The sequence below is a fragment of the Bacillus rossius genome, chromosome 13 (genome assembly GCF_032445375.1).
Source record: "Bacillus rossius redtenbacheri isolate Brsri chromosome 13, Brsri_v3, whole genome shotgun sequence".
NCBI lineage: Eukaryota > Metazoa > Arthropoda > Insecta > Phasmatodea > Bacillidae > Bacillus > Bacillus rossius.
The window spans coordinates 8,824,400-8,844,709 of NC_086340.1; the positions used below are offsets into that span (position 1 = coordinate 8,824,400).

General features: G+C 38.5%; 2 protein-coding genes across 4 annotated transcripts in view; both read left to right on the forward strand.

The window, feature by feature from the left end:
• LOC134538207 (sodium-independent sulfate anion transporter-like) overlaps positions 1 to 2,549 on the forward strand; it is a 50,439-nt gene extending 47,890 nt beyond the window's left edge. For both annotated transcript variants that reach the window (XM_063379303.1, XM_063379302.1), the window contains one exon: positions 1,676 to 2,549. In XM_063379303.1, the coding sequence (XP_063235373.1) occupies positions 1,676 to 1,746 (71 nt within the window). In that variant the 3' untranslated portion in view covers positions 1,747 to 2,549. The remainder of the gene's footprint in view (positions 1 to 1,675) is intronic.
• A 1,338-nt stretch (positions 2,550 to 3,887) lies between these two features.
• LOC134538208 (sodium-independent sulfate anion transporter-like) overlaps positions 3,888 to 20,310 on the forward strand; it is a 97,902-nt gene continuing 81,479 nt past the window's right edge. Inside the window, exon 1 of one of the 2 annotated variants that reach the window (XM_063379305.1) lies at positions 3,888 to 3,958. In XM_063379305.1, coding sequence (XP_063235375.1) covers positions 3,957 to 3,958 — 2 coding nt within the window. In that variant the 5' untranslated portion in view covers positions 3,888 to 3,956. Of the gene's footprint in view, positions 3,959 to 18,661; positions 18,748 to 20,310 lie in introns of those variants that run through there. The other variant, XM_063379306.1, reaches the window with a different exon arrangement.

Below are 20,310 nucleotides of genomic sequence, written 5' to 3' on the forward strand. Positions count from 1 at the left end.
GTTTACGAACCAAAATATTAAATATACCATTCCAAGAATTTGATGACGTAGTAGACTATGTATTAAATACTACTCTGACAGTATATGTAGTACAATTTAAATAAAATACCATCTAGGAATTTGCAATCATTTAAAAGAATATATTGACAATCATAAATTTGATTTTCTAATCAATGTGATCACCAATGAAACGTTTGAAACTACTGGTTGAGAAAAATACTACTAGGACAAAATATTTATTCTGGGAAAAGGAGGGGGGCGAAATGCTACTCTCGCCCCCCCCCCCCCATGCATAACAGCACGGGGGCGACTCGCCCCTGCTCCCCCCCCCCCCCTGTTCCGACGTCCCTGCAGTAGAACATTAGGGGGAAAAAGTGGGTTGTCCGTAAAGTCGGTTTACGGTCGATAATTTTTACGTGATAACGTCATAAGAAAAAATTGATGAAAAATTACATACATTTTTAATTTTCAAATATTATTTGCAGTTTTTGCAAATTTAATTTAAATAATTTGTTTAAATATAATCACGAACAATTAGTTATAGAAATAAACTGAAATCAAATCAATGTCAATAAATTGTTAATTTGAAATGACGAAATTTGGACAAATAAATCAATTTTTTTTAAACTACTGCTTTTAAAAAGCTCGCCTTAACCTGTTTGATATTATAGAAGATTTTTCTCGCACGGTGCTTGGCCGGTTCTTGAACGCTTGGCTCAGGCGGAACGTGACAATGAGTCATGCTTTTTTCGTGCGTGCAGCCGGCGTTCATCGATTTATAAGACGTTATCACGTCAAAAAAAAATTTCCTTCCCCAGGCTTCTTTTGATCATTTTATCTCAAAGTCTAAAGAGATTATTATAATATAAATACTTATAATAAAATATTATTATAAATTAGTTAAATCCTTATTTAATTAATCATAAGAACATTTTAAACAGAATATAATTAATTTTTATATAGTACTAAGTTTTTATTATATAAAATAATAGTAATTAAATACTAATGGTATATACTCTTATGTACTGATAAGAATATATATACACATATACATAAATGTTGTTTATTTGTTTGTTTTTCCCGCCTGCGTTCCTAAACCATCCGATTGCGATTGAATTTTTCACACTTTACCTTCCAAACACGAGGAAGGTCACTTGTCTAGGTGATATTTCGATAAAACCAACCCTTAAAAAAGAAAAATTAAGGTAGCTCGCGAGCAGTATTTACGAACAGTACCAGTAGTAGTACTTACCATCAAGTATTTCATGACAGTATCTCTTTTTTCTATGGTCCAAATGGTTCAGAGAGGTGGAGCGATGTAGAGATATATAGATACAGAGAGAGATAAATATAGAGAAATAGATATGTAGAGGTATATAGATAGAGAGACAGAGAGTTAAATGTAAATATAGATGTAGAGACTTGTTGCTATTAGTGATTGATGAAGACGGATGCAAATGTAGACCCTGGACTCGAACCCGGAACCCCTCTCCCCGAGATCCTCCTCCACCCAACGATGCTCCTCCTGTCTCCTGAACGACGGGTGGACGGCGGAGTTCCTCGTTGCTTCGAGCGTCGCGGGGACGGACACGTCACGTCACAACCCGCTCCAGTCGGTTCCAGACACCCGTGTGTGTGTGTGTGTGTGTGTGTGATGTGTTGTGGTGTGGCGCAGACCTGGGACTGGACAAGGGGGCCGAGGACTCGGGGGAGGCGCCCGCGGCGAACGGCAGCCACCCCGCGTGACCAGGGCTGCGCGAGACGGCGGAGGTCACTGCCGCCAGCTCGCCGCTGGAGCGACACTTCCAGCGGAGCACCTGTCACCAGCACGCAACTGTGCCTTGCCGCCTTTGTACTTTCACTGACACTCCTTCAAACCCCCACCTTTGTACTTTCAATGACACTCCTTCAGACCCCCCGCCTTTGTACTTCCACTGACACTCCTTCAAACTCCCACCTTTGTACTTCCACTGACACTCCTTCAAACCCCCCACCTTTGTATTCCCACAAACCCCCACCTTTGTACTTTGACACTCCTTCAACCCCCCCCCCCCCCCACCATTGTACTTTCACAGACACTTCTTCAAAACCCCCACTTTTGTACTTCCATTGACACTCCTTCAAACCCCCCACCTTTGTACTTCTTCTGACACTCCTTCAAACCCCCCACCTTTGTACTTTGACACTCCTTCAACCCCCCCCCCCCCACCTTTGTACTTACACTGACACTCCTTCAAACCCCCACCATTGTGCTTTCACTGACACTCCTTCAAACCCCCACCTTTGTGCTTCCACTGACACTCCTTCAAACCCCCCACCTTTGTGCTTTCACTGAAACTCCTTCAAACCCCCACCTTTGTGCTTCCACTGACACTCCTTCAAACCCCTTTACACTGGGCGAGGATTGTAAACTACGCAAGCCCACACAGAACTACAGATTATTTCATACAAACTTGACATGCGTGTTTCATGCATCTAATAACATTGGTACACGTGTATTCATATCTTGTTTTAAAGAAATCATCAATAATAAAAAATAAAAACCAAAATGTGCAGTGTTCAATTTATTCAAGCAAAACCATTCCTTAAATTTATACTTATAAAGGCTGAATTTATAACAGTTTTCTGCTATTCCCTGAGATTATATTTAAGCGTGACAGTATATCTTCTTTTAAAGTTCAGTTATAGAGAAAAATATTATTATGGTTTGTTTTCGACCTCTCACTAATATGTAGACGTATAAATAAATTCTTTGGACCAATGTGTAAATACTATTAAGATGGTAAAAAAAATATTCAAACGAATTTACTAGTAAGTAAGTATTGATCCTTTTTTATTTTTACTATTTCAACCTCTATTCTTACGGTAATAGTTCGTTTCATCAAAAATTCTTTCAGCCAAAGGTTTTGGATAATGTTTAGAATTTGCAATAAATTGTAACGGATTTGAAAGTAGGTATACATACTCAGAAAGTTTTTTTTTGTCTTTCAACCCCTGTTATTTCCACCCCTTTAGTGATGGTTGGTTACATAAATTTTACTTAAGAAAATGTTTTAAAGTTAATTTGAAGGCTTAAAATAAACAAGAACGTATTAGATGGTGTATATGGTAAGGAAGTTTTATTTAGTTTCTTATTTGAACCCCTGTTTTTTTTAAACACTTTTTAGTAATGGTTTTTGTCGTATCAAAAATTATTAAGGGTGAGATAGACATCAATCACATAATTTATTTCCACTGATTTCGGTTATAATTGTCGTAAAATATGCTCTACGGCAAGTACAAAAATATAACGCTAAGTAATACATTATTTTACTAAAATTGGATATTTTATATATATGCAACGATTTCAAATAAAAAAAAACTCGTAGGATTTTTTTAAACTAGGTATGTGAAGGGATTTTTGTAGACAAAAGTATTAGAAATTTATATTTAATATTTATATAGATTCTTTCTTTTTTCAAGTGTCTTTTTTTATTATTTTTACCTGTTAATTAAATTTTAGTTATAATTTTACAGCCACAAGGCAGTCATCAACATTTCTAGATAATGTCTTCTTTTATATAAAACCATGGAGTTAGGAATAGACAGGAGACCGCATGCGTAGTCGGATGCACACCTGCTTATGGTACGAGGGGTACTCGGTTCGAGTCCCGGTTAAGGCATGGGTGTTGATCTACGTACAATTTTATCGATATGATACTAAAAAAAAAAAAAAAAAAAAAAAAAAAAAAAAAAAAAAGCTTCGAATACGAAATAAATGACCCTATGGACACTGGCCCACCGCAGTAAGCCACCAAGCCACCAAAAATTACATAAGGAAATGAAGCCGCTGGTTACGTCATCATCGCCATATTGTTCTGCTCAAGTCATTGTTGGATCAACTTTCATCATGGTTACGTGCGCTGCGTTTGTTTACACAAATACAAGTGATAAAAACATTCCTGGAGGAAAATGTTATGTGAGTACAATATTAATATTTAATGCATTTAAAAATCTGAACAAATACTTTATACAAGGTTGTGTTTACTTGCTATAATCAGACTTTTATGACTATTGCACACGGGTATGCTTGCACGTGGAAATAGTTGGTTACATGTGATTTACATGCTTTAACGTTAATATCCGGATGATAAAAAGTAAGTGATAACGTGTCGTTTTTGAATGGAAGGTTTAACCTATCTTTGAATGTGAGGACAACTTGTTTCGTTTGGAACCTTTCATTATTAAATATTTATTATAATTTCTTAATACAGTTTTTCGTATTCTAATAAAAATTTGTATGTACAGTTGGCGGTTAGAAGTATTGGCATATTTTTTCCGCCATAAAGAGTCCCTTGTAACTGCTGCACTCTATACACAGCAGCGGAACTACATGAGCCAAGCGGCGTAGTGTCGGTTGCTCAAGGCACGCAGATAACAGGAAACAAATTATTTTGGTTTTATCGTGTTCTGCACCTGGTCGCGATTGCGAGCGCATGTATTTCCTTTCTTACAGAAAAACTAAACGCACTTTTTACACAGACGTCTTACATAATATCTGTGCAAACTACCTGTTGTTTTTGCGCTGCCATATGTGTAAATTTATTGGTCTTCGAAACTATTTACTTACAGGTAAAACAAAAAAAAAAAAAAAAAATTCTACTTAAAATTGGTAGAATTCAGGTCATTCGTAATAGGCCTTTTAGTAAAATATAAACCACTTTAACAGTTCTTTCATAAGCGCATGCATTTATTCTTCACAAAATGTCGTACTAAACCAATATGAATTGAAAGATTTTATTAGACCTATGTCTTTCTCATGTAGGCCCTACGTATCCGCGTTTCTATATTTTTTTTTTTTTGCATTTTTAAGTATGAAGTTATGTAAATTAACATCCGTAAATTAATCGATATGTAAAGTCTAATACCATAAGAGTACCCAGCATATTTTTTTCGGGGGGTGTCAGTCCAGATTTTTATGAAAAACTCCACAAATAGTAATAATGAATTTTTACTATAAGTATTATAAAAATACTTTTCATCGATAACTTTTCATTTTTCCCATATTGTATTATACTTTATTACCTGTAACAACAACAAATAGCTTTACTTATTACTTAAAATAAAATAAAAAATAATCAAATTAAAAATTCTGTTAACCGGTAACTTGGGGAACAAATGTGATATTTTAGTTAGGTTAGTTTATATAAGCAAAGCAGTCCGTGGATGACTTAGCCATTGAATATATTCAATGACTTAGCTGAATTTAAAAAAATAATAAACTGGAATAAAACTTAACTTAGTATAAAAATCTCATCGACCTTTATTTTATTACAATGAATTTATTTATTATTAAGTAAATAATTAGAATAGCCGTGAATTTCATTTTTTAAACCTGAGCTATTATAGGTTTGCAGTTTGTATGCAATTTTTCTTTCAATTCACGTAAGTTTACATGACAATATTTAACTACCTACTTACACAACACTAATAAAATTTTAAAAAAAAATTACATAATCTAGCTACTCCCTACTACTGTTGCAAAATAATTAATTAATCTAAGTAGGCCTAAGTAGGCACTTTACTAACTTATCCTTAAAAAGCTGACGTTGGCAAGACAATACGATTGATATATAATTTGATTATAAGGGTGTCAACAAAATAAGTTTTTAACCGCGATTTTAAATTTTTTTTTTAGCGAAGTTGAGCCGAAGCCCGTACTATCAAATAAATAAGTAATAATATGTTAAAAATGTATGTTCAAATATGTACTGCGATCACAGGGCCAAAATGTCTATCCTGTCACTCCACTTAATGATCTAGCGATAAATGATCTACAGAATATAAACACATACGCAGTGAACTAACTACGTACTGATTCAAACACAAATTTACACCGCGTCGCACTCAATGTGGTCCGTTACTCAGTTTCAGTTTTCCAATGTTTGGAACCGTCGTTTAAAATCGCGCATCTCGCGAAAATCGAAAGTTCTTCTTCACATGACTTCATATATATCGAACAAAAAAAAAAAAAAAAACTTTTTTTCTCGTATTTTAACATTTTTTTTTTGTATGGAGTTTCGTACGAAATTAAGTCGCAGTGTTGCAATCACTACGGCTACCCAATGTCCGATTCTGTTGCGGAAAACTAAAACATAATCGAAGTTGAGTTGTACTACTTAGCGATTAGAGAACTGAGACTGACCAATCACGAACCAATTAGACTTTGTTCACGTTTGCTCACCAATTGGGCAGTTCGGTGACGTCATCTCGCTCGTCGCTCGGTGCGAAACTTCAGACAATGAGCTTCGAGTGACATGAGCGTCCACAATTTTCTTGACTTTATTTCGGAGTGTGTTTGAACCTCCAAAACATCCCCTTCACCCCCCCCCCCTTTTTTTATGGGTACGCCTATGTCTAATATAAACTGATGGCAGTATAACGCGGGAAGAAACGAACAATTTGTACATGCTAAAAAGAAATATTAGGGAAATTTTACAAAATTGTCGCAGCAAAAATTACCGAACCAATAAACAAATAAAATGCTGAACTGCGGCATTTATGCAGTTCGTGACTGAATTTTCAATTAATATATTCCAAGCAATTACTTCCTGTTTGTCTGCTGTGCTACTTTTCCAAGCAACACTTCTTTATGAATACAGCTTTTACTTTTACTGATTTGATGTAGCTTTTTCTTTTTCTTCAGGCGCTTGCGCGCATTATGCCCAGTACTCAATATGCTGTATTAGTTTCAAAATTTCAGTAAGGTTTTATACTTTCAGTACCTATTCGTAATTGAAGAAACATTTAACTCTATTCCGTATTTTTAGTTCCACCTCTGAAGCTCGGCCTACATTTTTCGATAATTATTTGTGTTTAAAAATTTTAATTTAAAAAACTAAAAGTGTATATGATTATTTGCTAAAAGTTTTTAGCACAACGCGTTTTGCAACAAGACTGCATTTTGACCGATTTTTAGTTCTTAAAGGTAAGTACGGAGTGAGCCCGTGGTGGCCGTAAATTGCTTTGAAGGTTATGTCTCAACTCGCGAGATACCGAGTGGTTATCAAACTCGGTTCACAAACCCACTGTGATCAAGGACGCCCTGATGTCACTTAGCTTCCGATGCCTAACCAACCATCTTTAACGCTCAGATAAGGAAGGACTCGTTAAGGTCGCTTTTAGCGCTGTGCGCTTCGAGCAATGACGCCGCCCACTTGAGCAGTGGCGAGGCGTGAGGTTTACATGAGGGGAAGCAATAACTCCGTTCACCCCAAAACTGGGCCGGGGTGAGGGGGGGGGGGCACCCCCGGGAAAATATGGATTTCAAGGTACAAAAGGGTGCTATTTAAGTAGTTTTCTTAACTGAACATTGACTTTTCCACAGGTAGAAAAATTGACATTTTTTTTTAAATTATAAATTATTTTTGAAAAATAATGTTTGACTTTCATTATTCTGATAATAAAATACCTACTCTACATTATTTATATACTAAGTGGGAGTGTAGTATCATCGATATCTGGTACAAAATATATAAACAGACAACACATGGCAAAGTAAGTAATAAAAATAAAGAGAAGAACCTCATAAAAATGTACTAGAATAGTAAAATTCTCGCCACCTGCCGTGCCGAACTGTAGCGGACATAGCCGAAGCAGTCAGCGGAAGAATTCCACCGCCTGCTTCGGCCATGTTCGCTTCAGTTCGGCAAGAAAGCGTTACCTTCGTAGCTTCTACCACGTATTTTTTTTTACAGCCAATCCCCTCCTCGAACCTTTGTACCATGCCACACCCCCCTTCCGAAAGGAAACTACTGCGGCAGCCTTCCTGCTGAAAGCGGTCCTACCAGCGCTTCTAAACCTAGCAACGCTTCTAAAACAGCATGTTTTGTGTGTCAATGAGTTCTTTTCTTATAGCGCACAGCGCACAGTATTGGGTCCCAAGAAGATAGTGTAAAAAAAATACATACAACTAACTGCTCGAGCCAAAGTAAAATACTATTCTGAATAAAATATTTATTTAAAAAATACAATGCCTGGGCAAGCACTGCTTTCCTTGCTTGCCCTGACGAGACGCCACTGCACTTGAGCCCCTCTTCCAGACGCGGCGACGGGGGCGCGGAAGACTACCGTACTGGAAGACTACCATAATGACAGTATTCCGCCTGGCCTCTTCAGTGCCGTGGGGCAACCCTCGCCTCTCGACCACCGCCCTTTCCTCGTCAGCCTCCACACCGAGTCGCTCACAAGACCCCAGTGCTCGGCTGTTCGCTGAAGTGAGCACCTTGCTCCTGTGGTGTGGAAGCTGAGGCCATTTACATTGCGTCGATAGTGGGTGAATGCGTCCGTACTAGGAAGAAAAAAGGAACTTACGGACACGCCCTGCCAATGCTGCCAGACTGAAGGAATGAAACTTCTCTATCTGAAATCCTCAAATTTCTAACCTGCAATACATACAGGATGTCATCAGCAACGTTCAATGAACTATGCCTAGAGACCGGAAAAATTTGTGAATTCATTTCACGATAGGCTAAAATACAAATCGTTATACCTCAGTGCTGCCTCTGCTATTGGTTCACAACTCACCTGGATGACTCTGGGCCAATGAGAAACACCCAACCAAAGCTTTATCGAATCACAGGCTGCTACGCTGGAACGTCTCACAAGACAGCAGCCAATGAGTGGGTGACATTTGACCTAGTGTACGTAGAACTATGGAGTTCATCCTACAGGTCATTGAACCCACGAATTTTTTCCGGTCCCTAACTATGCCTTATTTTGAAGAGTGATGTTGAAGTAGAAGACACAAAAAAAGAACAACAACAGGAAAGTCGTCGAGTCACTGTTGAACAGCGGTTGACGGCGATGGCGGGAGATTTCTGGGCGACTGACGAGTTTGTCTCTAGGTGTCACAAGGAGGTCAAGCACGAAGCGAGTGACAAGGGGGGGGGGGGGATAGTCCTCACAGGACACGGCTAGTTGCCCGACATAAGAGGGAGTAGTTAAACACTCGGCGTGGTTTATGCCTGACTTCCTCTGCTTCCACCGCAGTAGACTTGCAGGCGCCGCAACAAACAGGCACTGTCGCTTCGACTAGGTCCTACCTTCCAAGGCCTCCGTGGACTCTGCGACGGAGGCCTGCGATGCACAAATCCTTTAGTACATGCCTGAATATTTTCCTTCGTGTAACTTCGCGACCTAAATATTCCGAGATGTTTGTTCCGCAAGGGTTGAAAGAAATATTAGAAATTTATTTTTTCGAATGGAGTCTACATAACAATTTATTTTTTTTTACTTCTACTTACCTTCGTGGTGGTTATTTTGAGACAGGGGATCAATATTGGTAATGGTTTGTACTTCACGTGCCGTTAACCTTTTTAACGCTAGCCTGTGCAGCAATGCGGGAGTTCCTAACTGTTCTTGCGAGCAGCTTTGCCTCGTGATGACAGGGACCTTACAATCAAGTGACGTAACAAAGATACTTGCAATTTTCAAATCAACATTTATCTAGCTTTTAATGGCTTCAGTATCTCTTGTTATGTTACTTGATACCCTAAGGCCGGTATTCCAAGACACAAAAGTAAGGGTTTAGGTGTTGAATATACTACACCTATGCCCTGACCGTATTCCTAGTGCACGATAGGACACGGCCACTTTCATAATTTCTAGGGAACCGATTTTGGTGTCCTATCCGTTGCCGATCTGTTGTCCAAAGTCCGCGCATGCGCAGAGCACACTTCTTAATTGATTTCGTCCAGATGGCGGACCCGCGTTCGGTGCCATAAACTCGTATATAGTCATTTTTGTGATCATCGGGGGACGTATAAAGTGTGTTGGTGTGCCATACGAAATTTTATGATAACGAAACTATGCTGATTACATTTTAACGTGACAACGTCTAATAAATCGATGAACGCCGGCTACACGCACGAAAAAGGATGACTCATTGTCCCGTTACGCACATTGTCCCGTTACGCACATTGTCCCGTTACGCTCTGTCCCGTTACGCTCATTGTACGCTTGCGCCGCATCTATCTCTCTTCCACTCGATTGGAACAACCATAGATTTGACTTTTTCGAGGCACATTAAACTTGAAACACTCCCATTCGTTTCCTACTTTGCCTATCATCGTCCTATCATTAAAAGAATAACACAGATTGGAAGAAGTTAAATAGCAAACATGTATAAAAGTTATAGTTAAAATAATCTGTTCGTTAAAGTAATAAACATATTTGAACTAATGAGTGCAAATAAAAGTAAATTTATCAATTAAATTGTAGATTTCATTTCACTCCTTCTTTGTATCCATACAAAATAGTGATAATTCAATAAAAATGATTTAATTTTATTCATAAAAGTATGCAATCATTTCATCAATGTTTTTTTATGACGTTGTCACGTTAAACTATCGTCCGTAAACCGACTTTACAGACAACCAATTTTTTTTACACTTTAAAATGTTTCTAATTTTGTGCGATGATGCTGTTATAGCTAATATTTTTGCCGTAATATTGTATCGATGATTGAGAAACGTCCGCTAGAATATTTTGGAGCCAGTTTCTAGCCTCGCGCAGGGCACCGTTTATTAAAACTGTTGCCGGTTTGATTATTTACTGGGACTGGGTTGGTTCACGTTCTGGAATACGGCCCGCGAGTCAGGTTACGGTTGTATCCCGACAAGGCAGTGCTTATTCGCTACCTTACCCAAACGTCTTGGAATACCGACCTCAAAAATAACACCTAGGCGACTCGGGAACTGTCGCTGAGCTCGGAGCAAGCCCTCAGTTCTGATTGGTGGATAGTCGGGTTTCCGTGATGGCTCCTGTGGCGAGGGTAGTGGCTTCAATCACAGCACTCCAGGGACGTTAACTGGACTAGTTTCCATCCGGGACAATAACTATTCTTTGCGCCACCTTTTCTTTTCAAACCGACCAAACCAAAACTTTTCCCGACAACACATCATTTCGCCTCCACATAATAATTCCGCTATTAAAACTATTTTTGATTCAGTTTATACGGTATTTGCAGTCTTTTTTTTTTTTTTTAGTACATCGCAAGTTGTATAGTACGCGGAAAATACCCAGTTTCTTTTTTATATTTGACGATATACACACAGGCTTCTTTCAATACTAATAATTCAGTTAAACTGCCCACCATTTTTTTTTTTTTTTTGTGTTTTAACACTACGATATTCAAGTAAAGATATCTAAAGTGAAAATTATTCTGCCAATTTAGCGTTGCCCCTACCCCCCGTTGTCCAAATCCAAAAAAGGCACCCGGGGAACACGATTTCGTCTGCCCCCTCTTCTAGTTGCGTCCCTGACTGCACTCCGGCATGACACTTCACTAACTACGGGTCGTTGCCCTCACGACCCTGTCCGCTGTCCGCTGTGACAGTGAAGGTCCCGTCGCCCGAAGGACGCGCAGAGCTACAGCACCAATTACAAACCACTCAACGTTCATTAAAGGTGCCTGGCTTCGAATAGCACTTAAGGGCTCGTCTTTAACACACACAGTACCTATTATGTGTATGTGTATATATATATATATATATATATATATATATATATATATATATATATGTTTTAATTATCTTACAAATAGACGCTTTGCAGTCAAATTTGCAAATGCAATTTCATAGTATTAGATGTTCCGCAAAGTAGTAGTTTATCTTAACTACTCTTTAATATTTTTTTAAGAATTGATATTCCAACTGTAATCGGAATTGATCAAGAAAAGTTGCTGAAGGGGAAAAAAAAGAAAATATATTTGTGAAACTATTCAGCTGTCTATATCTGGTTTTCTAGTTAACAAACGTCTCTGAATTACGATAGCATTTACTGTATAACATTTAGTAAAAAAACTAATTCAATTAGTTAGAATTATCACACAGTAAGAAATGACATTAAACGCGGTGTCCACTTTTAATAACTTGAATTATAGTGGATGCCAGGTTTAATTTTTCACCATGTTCATAATTCTATTAACTATAACTTTCTCTGCATCAATACCTGATTGTATACTTTGTTCTTCAAATTGATTAGCTATGAAGTAGAATATTGTGTCGTAATTTGGAATTAAATAACTAATTTTATTCTAATAGAATTGAAAGTATGCTTAAATTAAATATGCTACATTCCTGTATAAATTTTATTGAATGTTCTATTTACTAGACGTTCAATCAGTGATACACATTTTATTATATACGTTTTATTACAATAATTTTTGATGCTTCAGACATAATATCTCGGTTTGGATTAAGAATTTCAACTTGCAATTATATAATTAGTGACACTTTTAAAACCATTAGTAACAATAATATTTAAAAAAAATATATAACTCTTTTTGAATAATCTAAAAACATTTATTGGTGAAAAAATTAAGTAAATGTTATTTAAAACTTTTATAATCTACGTATTTATTTTGTATACTCCATTTTAGTTTCTGTTTAAGATTTTTTGAAAACCAATTAGTTAATATGAACTTTATCAATTTTTATTTATCTGTGTGTTGTGTTGTTTCGTTTTTTGTCGTAAAGTTATTGATATGTATCAGTGTATGTCTTGTGTTAATGTGTTTTTGGTTGTTATTCTATGTTCTTATATGGTACCTATTTTTTAATGTCGTTTATAAGTGTTGTAAGGCACGAAAAACTCAATTTCAATTTGATCTGACAGTTTTAAAGAAGCAGAATAATATGCTACGCATTGTAACATTTTTTTTATTTCCTAATATAAAAAATACTTAAATTTCAGAAGAGCTTATTTTTGAAAGACTGTAAGCCTGTGCAAAGCCCAACAACATTCGATGTACGAGCCTATGTCTCCTCTAGTGCGCCTTTGCTAACAAACACACTACACAAAAATATTTAATTAGCCTTTCAGCATCTTAAAAATACATTTTGTAGACATTAAATAATTTAATATGGACATTAAAAATCTTAATATCTGAGTTTTTTGTGTTCTGTCACCATAAAAATGAAAACATTACATAAGAAATCCCTTGAATATTTGTGTTGGATTTGCGCTCATTAAGTAATGATATACAATTACTTCAAGTATTCCAGTGTGCAAAAATGTAAATTCTATAGTTAATTTACGATTTTACGAGTAAGGCCGTTTTCCTCATTCCTCGTTCATTTTGGCATAATTCTCCTTCGTGCATGGAAAACTACCATATGTATTTTTTTTTTTTAATCGTCGTAATAAGAGTACAGTGCTGCTCCCTATAAACCATTTTTGGAAACATTTCTTTCTTCTCGTCCGCGATCTGGACATTATTTGTAATTGCAACTATCACCGTCAGAAGCGCTATCTCTAAGCTAACCTGAGAAACAGCTAGATGGTTGACAGCGCTACCTACCGAGTATTCTATATACTACTTCGAAGGCAATGCCGTTGTACTCTTTCCATAGAGTGTATACGAAAATATGGCAGAATTCCGTCTCGTCCTTTGAACGTATGGCAGATTTCCGTTATGGTACTTTTCCGCCTTTTTCGAAGAGGCCAGTTGGAATACAACCATTATGTTAGTTTTCCAGTATGGTAGTCTTCCGCGCCCCCAGAGCTTGTGCCGCCGACCAGGCTAGCAAACAAAACAAACAAAATAAACAACCTCACGTTTTCCAATAGCTAAAAAATCCAAACGAGGCTCCATCGTAAATTGAAATTCACACCACCTTGCTTGAAGGCGATGGATGGAAACATTTTTGTTTTTAAGTAAATCTTCATTGCTGAGTGAGCTGCAATTTTCGAGCGTTACGAAAAAATTTCTAATCAGATGAGGGGAACCGGGAGAGGAGGGGTATAGTGAGGTACGTGGTGGGGGAACCGAGGGTGGAAGAGACGGCAGGGGAGACGTATAGAAGTGACTTAGGAACCTTGCACACTTGCGCAATAGCATAATTTAGCGCTCGCATACTTGCATATACAATTTTTGATCTGTGACCTCAGCCGAAGAGAATTATGTTTCATATACTTGACAATATATCACGCAATAAGTTTCACTTCCGTCGTACGTTGACTCCACGCACAATACTTTTTTTTGGTTTCACTCACTGTCGAAGTTTAATTTCCAACAAGTCAGCCATTTATATTGACATTCTTTTTGTTTGATACGACCGTTTTATTGACCTGCATATTTGCGACACAAATTCACAAGACACAAAATGCAAACCCCAAGCCTTATCCGGGACTCGAACCCATAACCCCTTACATGGATAGTCGGTGTGCTTAGGAGGTCGGTTACTGGACACACACGGCGTGCAGATATTCAGAAAAAAAAAATGGTTGTCTGTAAAGTCGGTTTACGGACGATATTTTAACGTGACGTCATAAAAAAACATTGATGAAATGATTGCATACTTTTATGAATAAAATTGAATCATCACTATTTTGTATGGATAGAAAGAAGGAGTGAAATGAAATCTACAATTTAATTGATAAATTTACTTTTATTTGCACTCATTAATTCAAATATGTTTATTACTTTAACGAACAGATTATTTTAATTATAACTTTTATACATTTTTGCTATTTAACTTCTTTCAATCTGTGTTATTCTGCTAAGGATAGGACGATGATGGGAAAAGTAGGAAACGAATGGGAGTGTTTCAAGTTTAATGTGCATCGAAAAAGTCAAATCGATGGTTGTTCCAATCGAGTGGAAGAGAGATAGATGCGGCGCAAGCGTACAATGAGCGTAACGGGACACAGCGTAACGGGACACTTTTTCGTGCGTGCAGCCGGTGTTCATCGATTTATTAGACGTCACGTCAAAAATAACGCTTTTTAAAAACTGCTCAAGGTATAAAAGTGGTGTCTGCTTACGAAAAAATCACTTAAGAATACACTCAGGGCGGATGCATAGTTTTGTTTCCCTGCTCTTTTTCAAATTGTGTATTTAGAAGAGTAAACAAATGGCTTAAAAGCACGTTTTGTAATACATTTTAGGCATAAAACAACTGGTAAGATGTTTGAAAGTACTCAGAGGATTGGATTACACCTTTAGCTTCATTTCTCCGTCATATATAAAGGTATGATTAACGCTCAAATCTCACATTTGTCCGCTAGATAGTAGCTTTCATAATGTAGGTATTACTAACAAAGCTACATTGACTGTGAGATGAAATGCATTAGCTATAAAAAAAATTAGTTCACATTATCTTTTGTGGTGTGACATACCAGAAGTACTGCAGCTCCTACTAGGTTACATAGAACAAACTATTTTAGACCTCAGTTGCTAAGCGATTAATCGTCAAGTATTTTAATTAACATTATAAACTTAACACTTTGGATTTTAACCTCCCAGTCGAGTTATTTTTTGCTGGTAGTTATGGGCTCACCCAACAGATAGCGCCGAATGTCGTGCAAAACACGGTTTCAGTTTCCACTGTGAGAGTCGCACTTCTGTATCTCGCTCCTTGTTCTGTGGCGCAGCTGTGCACAGACGAGAGAGCCACACCCAAAGTTCCCCGAAGTTCATGCTCGCTTTTTTTCCCCGTTCTATCTCATTGTATAAACCGGTGTGGCATTAAATTTTGCGTTCGATTAAGATAGGTTAGCTACATTATAAATACTTTAAAACATTGTGGATGGTTGGTTATATTAGGTAAGTATAGCTACATTAAAAATACTGTAAAATCATTTTATGGTTGCTTAACAAATAACTTTTTAATATGTATTATCCAGGGCTAGGAAACCGTGTACACGATTTCACAGCATCTTTAATGTAGCTATCCTAACCAAATCAACCGTCCACAATGTTTCAAAGTATTTATGATGTAGATCACCTAACCTAATTGACCATTAGTTACCATGAGTTGTCCAAAATAAACATTCATGGAATATGGGGCGTCCCGAGAATATTTGTGGAAGACAAAGACTTCCTAGATTTTATACGGTATGAAAAATATACAAATCCACGAAGTACGTTTCTTCAATTAGGTTTTTTTTTTCTTCTAAAAACAATTACAAATAAATACCGTTGCCTTGTTTATGGTATTTCCCTTTATCAACACCGTCATATTTATTTACAATGAACAAAAAAAAAAACCGAAGATTCACGATCGGGAGTTTGGCTCTCTCGTCTGTGAAAAGAAGGCTTCCCGTGCACCATCCGGGTGCGCGTCATTTGACCTAAAAGTCATATCTCCTAAACGTCACTTGACCTAAAATTTAAAATAATCCTTCAGTCATTTGACCTAAAAGTCATTTGACCTAAAAGTCATTTGCCCTAAAAGTCATATCTCCTAAACGTCACTTGCCCTAAAAGTCATTTCGCCTAGAAGTCATTTGCCCTAAAAGTCATATCTCCTAAACATTACATGACCTAAAAGTCAGTTGCCCTAAAAGTCATTTGACCTAAAAGTCATTTGCCCTAAAAGTCATATCTCCTAAACGTCACTTGACCTAAAAGTCACTTGGCCTAAAAGTCACTTGGCCTAAAAGTCATTCGACCTAACAGGCATTCAGCCGAAATTCATTTTAGGTCGAATGACTTTAGGGCAAGTGGAGTGTACTTCACCATCCGACCAGCAGCTCTGGCATCGCTGGGTCGCGGAAGGCGGCCAGCGTGTCGCCGTCTAACTGGGGCGAGCCTCATTTCCCCCCTCCCCCAGTGTCCCACTGCCAATAACCAACTCTGCATCCTCGTCACTTCGCCCCTCTGCTCACTCTTCCCCTTACCGCCTATGCCATTCTCTCCCTCTGCCATTCTCTCCCTCTGCCGCTCACCACCTGAATGCTATGAAAGTTCCGTGGAAGGGAAGCGCGGCTCCAGAGGAAGGGGAAGGGCGCAGGGGGGCGACAGCCCCTTCCGAGCCCAAATTTTACTTCTTATTCATTTGTAGGGAATGTTAATGTTAACTTAAATACTTTCGTTAATGTGCAAAACTCTCCTTTCAATCAAAATACTGTACGAGAATACTAAATTTCAGTATTTGAGACCATATATTTTTGTGAATATCCCAAGGGCAATGCCATGATTATTAACTGCATCCTCCTGTGTGCGAGAGCCCTGCCTGAGAGGTCTTCCTGGAGCCGCCATTGATGGAAGGAATATCTCGTAATGGCTTACGGGCTGATTCTGCAAGCACCAACGTGAGGGACTACTTTGTAAATTTGCTACACATCCAATGGCTCAGTACCTTGGCTACGATAGTATATATCTATTTAGCAGTACAAAACTTTCGTATGTGAAATGACTGTTTTTAAATACAATTTTAATATGTAGTAATATTTGTTATTACATGTGTTTAATTTACATAGGGTTACAATATAACTTTTGAATTTCCAAGATTGTACTTATTTATTTAATTCAAACTTATCTTTCTTTCATTGTCTTGTACTGGCATTTCTTTCCAGTTTGGAATCATTTGAATGCAAACTTCAGCCATTACTATCGCCGCTTTCCTTTAATTGTTTATTATAACGAGTAGGTCTCTTTTCAGTTTCTTTAATAGTATGTATCAATTACAGTTAATATTTGTCCGACATCGCCTACGGTAGATTCGTTTCCAAACATTTCGAACAGATACTCGCAGTGTTTTCAACGAAGACCGCAACAACACTGCTTCAGAACTGCGACTAAACTATCGCACGTGGGGGCGTGTCCATCATGCCTGTCTATGCAACAGTCGCGTCGCAGTTACAATTTTTTTTTTAATCGCTGCGATTGTTAAGTCTCAAATTTGTGCAATGATTTAATTTTTGTTTTTGCGACTGTAAAACGGCGCGACTGGTAATCGTAAGCGGGTAGCGCCCACCCGGGCACACACACGGTGAGCAGAGCTTCAGGAAAAAACACCGCGATTACAAAACTACTCGAGATATCCGAGTGGGGGTCTGCTTACGAAAAGCATTTAAGAGTTCGCTGAGGGCCGAAAAGTACTTTTGAATTTCGGATTAAGTTTTTAAACTTAATTTTTTTAGAAGAGTTAAAATGGCTCGAACGCGTGTTTGCAGAGTAATTTTTAGACGTAAAACAACCAGTATAGATTCTTGAAAACACTTAAGGGACTTGCATCTCACCTTTATCTTCATTTCTCGGCCATATAATGTTACGGTCACCGCTCATACGCACGACGAGAAGACTGCGCACCAGTCCAGAGGAGACACCGCGCTAGAAGCACCAGCGAGCGTCGCGCTTATCATCCCGCCTCGCCGACACGAGGCGGCGCATGGTTTAAAACAAGTAACGACAGTAACTGCAGGTCGTGTGCGTATGTTTTCTCACCTGCTGGTTCTCAGCAGCACAATAGCACACAGTGTGCTAGGGAGGGAGGTCGTCCGCATGGGAGGGAAGGGAAATTGACATATTTTACTTATGTTATGAACGCATGGCGCAACGGCCAATGGGAGAAGAGTAGGATACATTTTTGGCAGGACTAGAGAACTGTTTATAATTATCAATAATATCACTAATAGTCATAATTCCTGCTTTAAAAATTAATTATTTCAATTACTTATGTCAGCAATTAATTTAAATTAAAAAAATATTTCACGAGTAGATCTGTCATCAAAATTTTTTATGTAACACACGCTTATCATCCCGCCTCGGCGCCTTAAAGGCCCGGCGGCGGCGACGGCCGGCGGAGCGTGCACAACAGCCTTAAACCCCGGGGCCGGACGGCGCGCGGGGAGGTTATAACCCGGCGGACAGAGGCCGCGGCGCACCAGTGCGCCTCCAACAGGCTTGCGAGGAGGTTGGGGCGATCGCCGTGCGAGGGAGCCACACGCCACACGCCACAAGCCACACAACCAGCACAGGTTGGTCCTGGGGGCGCCGCGATCCCGCACGTGGGAAAACGTGGCGGACGTTGTCGCGAGTCGTTCAAGCGCGGCTCCAAATCGGATGGGAAAGGATGCAATAGCTCTCGAGCCAGAATCACATATGCATTAAATAAATTATATAAATAAATATTTATACTATATATATATAAATCTGTACCTCGGGAGGCATAAGACACCATGCCACAAAACCCATAAATTTTCAAGAGATCAGTTAAAATAATTTTTAAATACTGCCTCACTTGTTTACTCAATTTATACTCAAAATACGTGAAATTTTTTTTGACAGATAGTAGATCTTAATGTTGTATTTCAATAGAAAGAACGTCAAACGGCGGTCAAGTTCATGGTTGAAAGTGCATTTATTCCCCGAAAGTGGACATAAAGTCTCGTGCCTCTGAGGTACATATATATGTTGTTTTGAAGAGTAGGTTTGTGTTTACTTAAATGATTAATTGTATATATTTTTTTCTTTCATCAGAACAAATTAAGTTCATTTTGGAGATAATAAATTAGAAAAAAAAATTGGTTGTCTGTAAAGTCAGTTTACGGACGATAGTTTAACGTGACGTCATAACAAAACATTGATGAAATGATTGCATACTTTTATGAATAAAATTGAATCATTTTTATTGAATTATCACTATTTTGTATGGATACAAAGAAGGTGTGAAATTAAATCTACAATTTAAATGATAAATTTACTTTATTTTCACTCATTAATACAAATATGTTTATTACTTTAACGAAGAGATTATTTTAACTATAACTTTTATACATGTTTGCTATTTAACTTCTTCCAATCTGTGTTATTCTGTTAAGGAAAGGACGATGATAGGAAAAGTAGGAAACGAATGGGAGTGTTTCAAGTTTAATGTGCCTCGAAAAAGTCAAACCGATGGTTGTTCCAATCGAGTGGAAGAGAGATAGATGCGGCGCAAGCGTACAATGATCGTAACGGGACACAGCGTAACATGACAATGTGCGTAACGTAACACTTTTTCGTGCGTGCAGCCGGCGTTCATCGATTTATTAGACGTTGTCACGTCAAAAGAGGTGACTTCAGTGAAATATAACTGGAAAAAAATTATAAACCCAGCCCGCAGCATGGGGGTGGCGGGACAGAAGTCGTTAACACATGAAATCATCATAAAGAAGTGGTGGGGGGGGGGGAGGGGGTCGTAGGAGACCAAAGGCTGACGAACGAGCAGGGGAGGCCAGCACAGAAATGTGTTAAAGACGGTCTTCCAGGGAGTGTAGCAGGCAAAAGCTATCGCCAAGGATGTACCCTTCGTCGCGGTAGTTGGGTCTGATCTCACAGCTGTCCTACCGCGCGCCTGTCCACAGCCATGCGCTTAGAGGCGACACAGCGCCAGAAGCACCGGCGAGCGTCGCTCTTATCAGCACGCATCACCGACACTCCCCCCTCCCCCTTTCCCCCTCCTCAAAAAAGGCGCGCCACTTGACACGTCCTGCACGACAAAAAGATCTGGAACGCGGATTAGATACGCCCATCGGAGCGCGCGTTCAGGTGACCTTCCG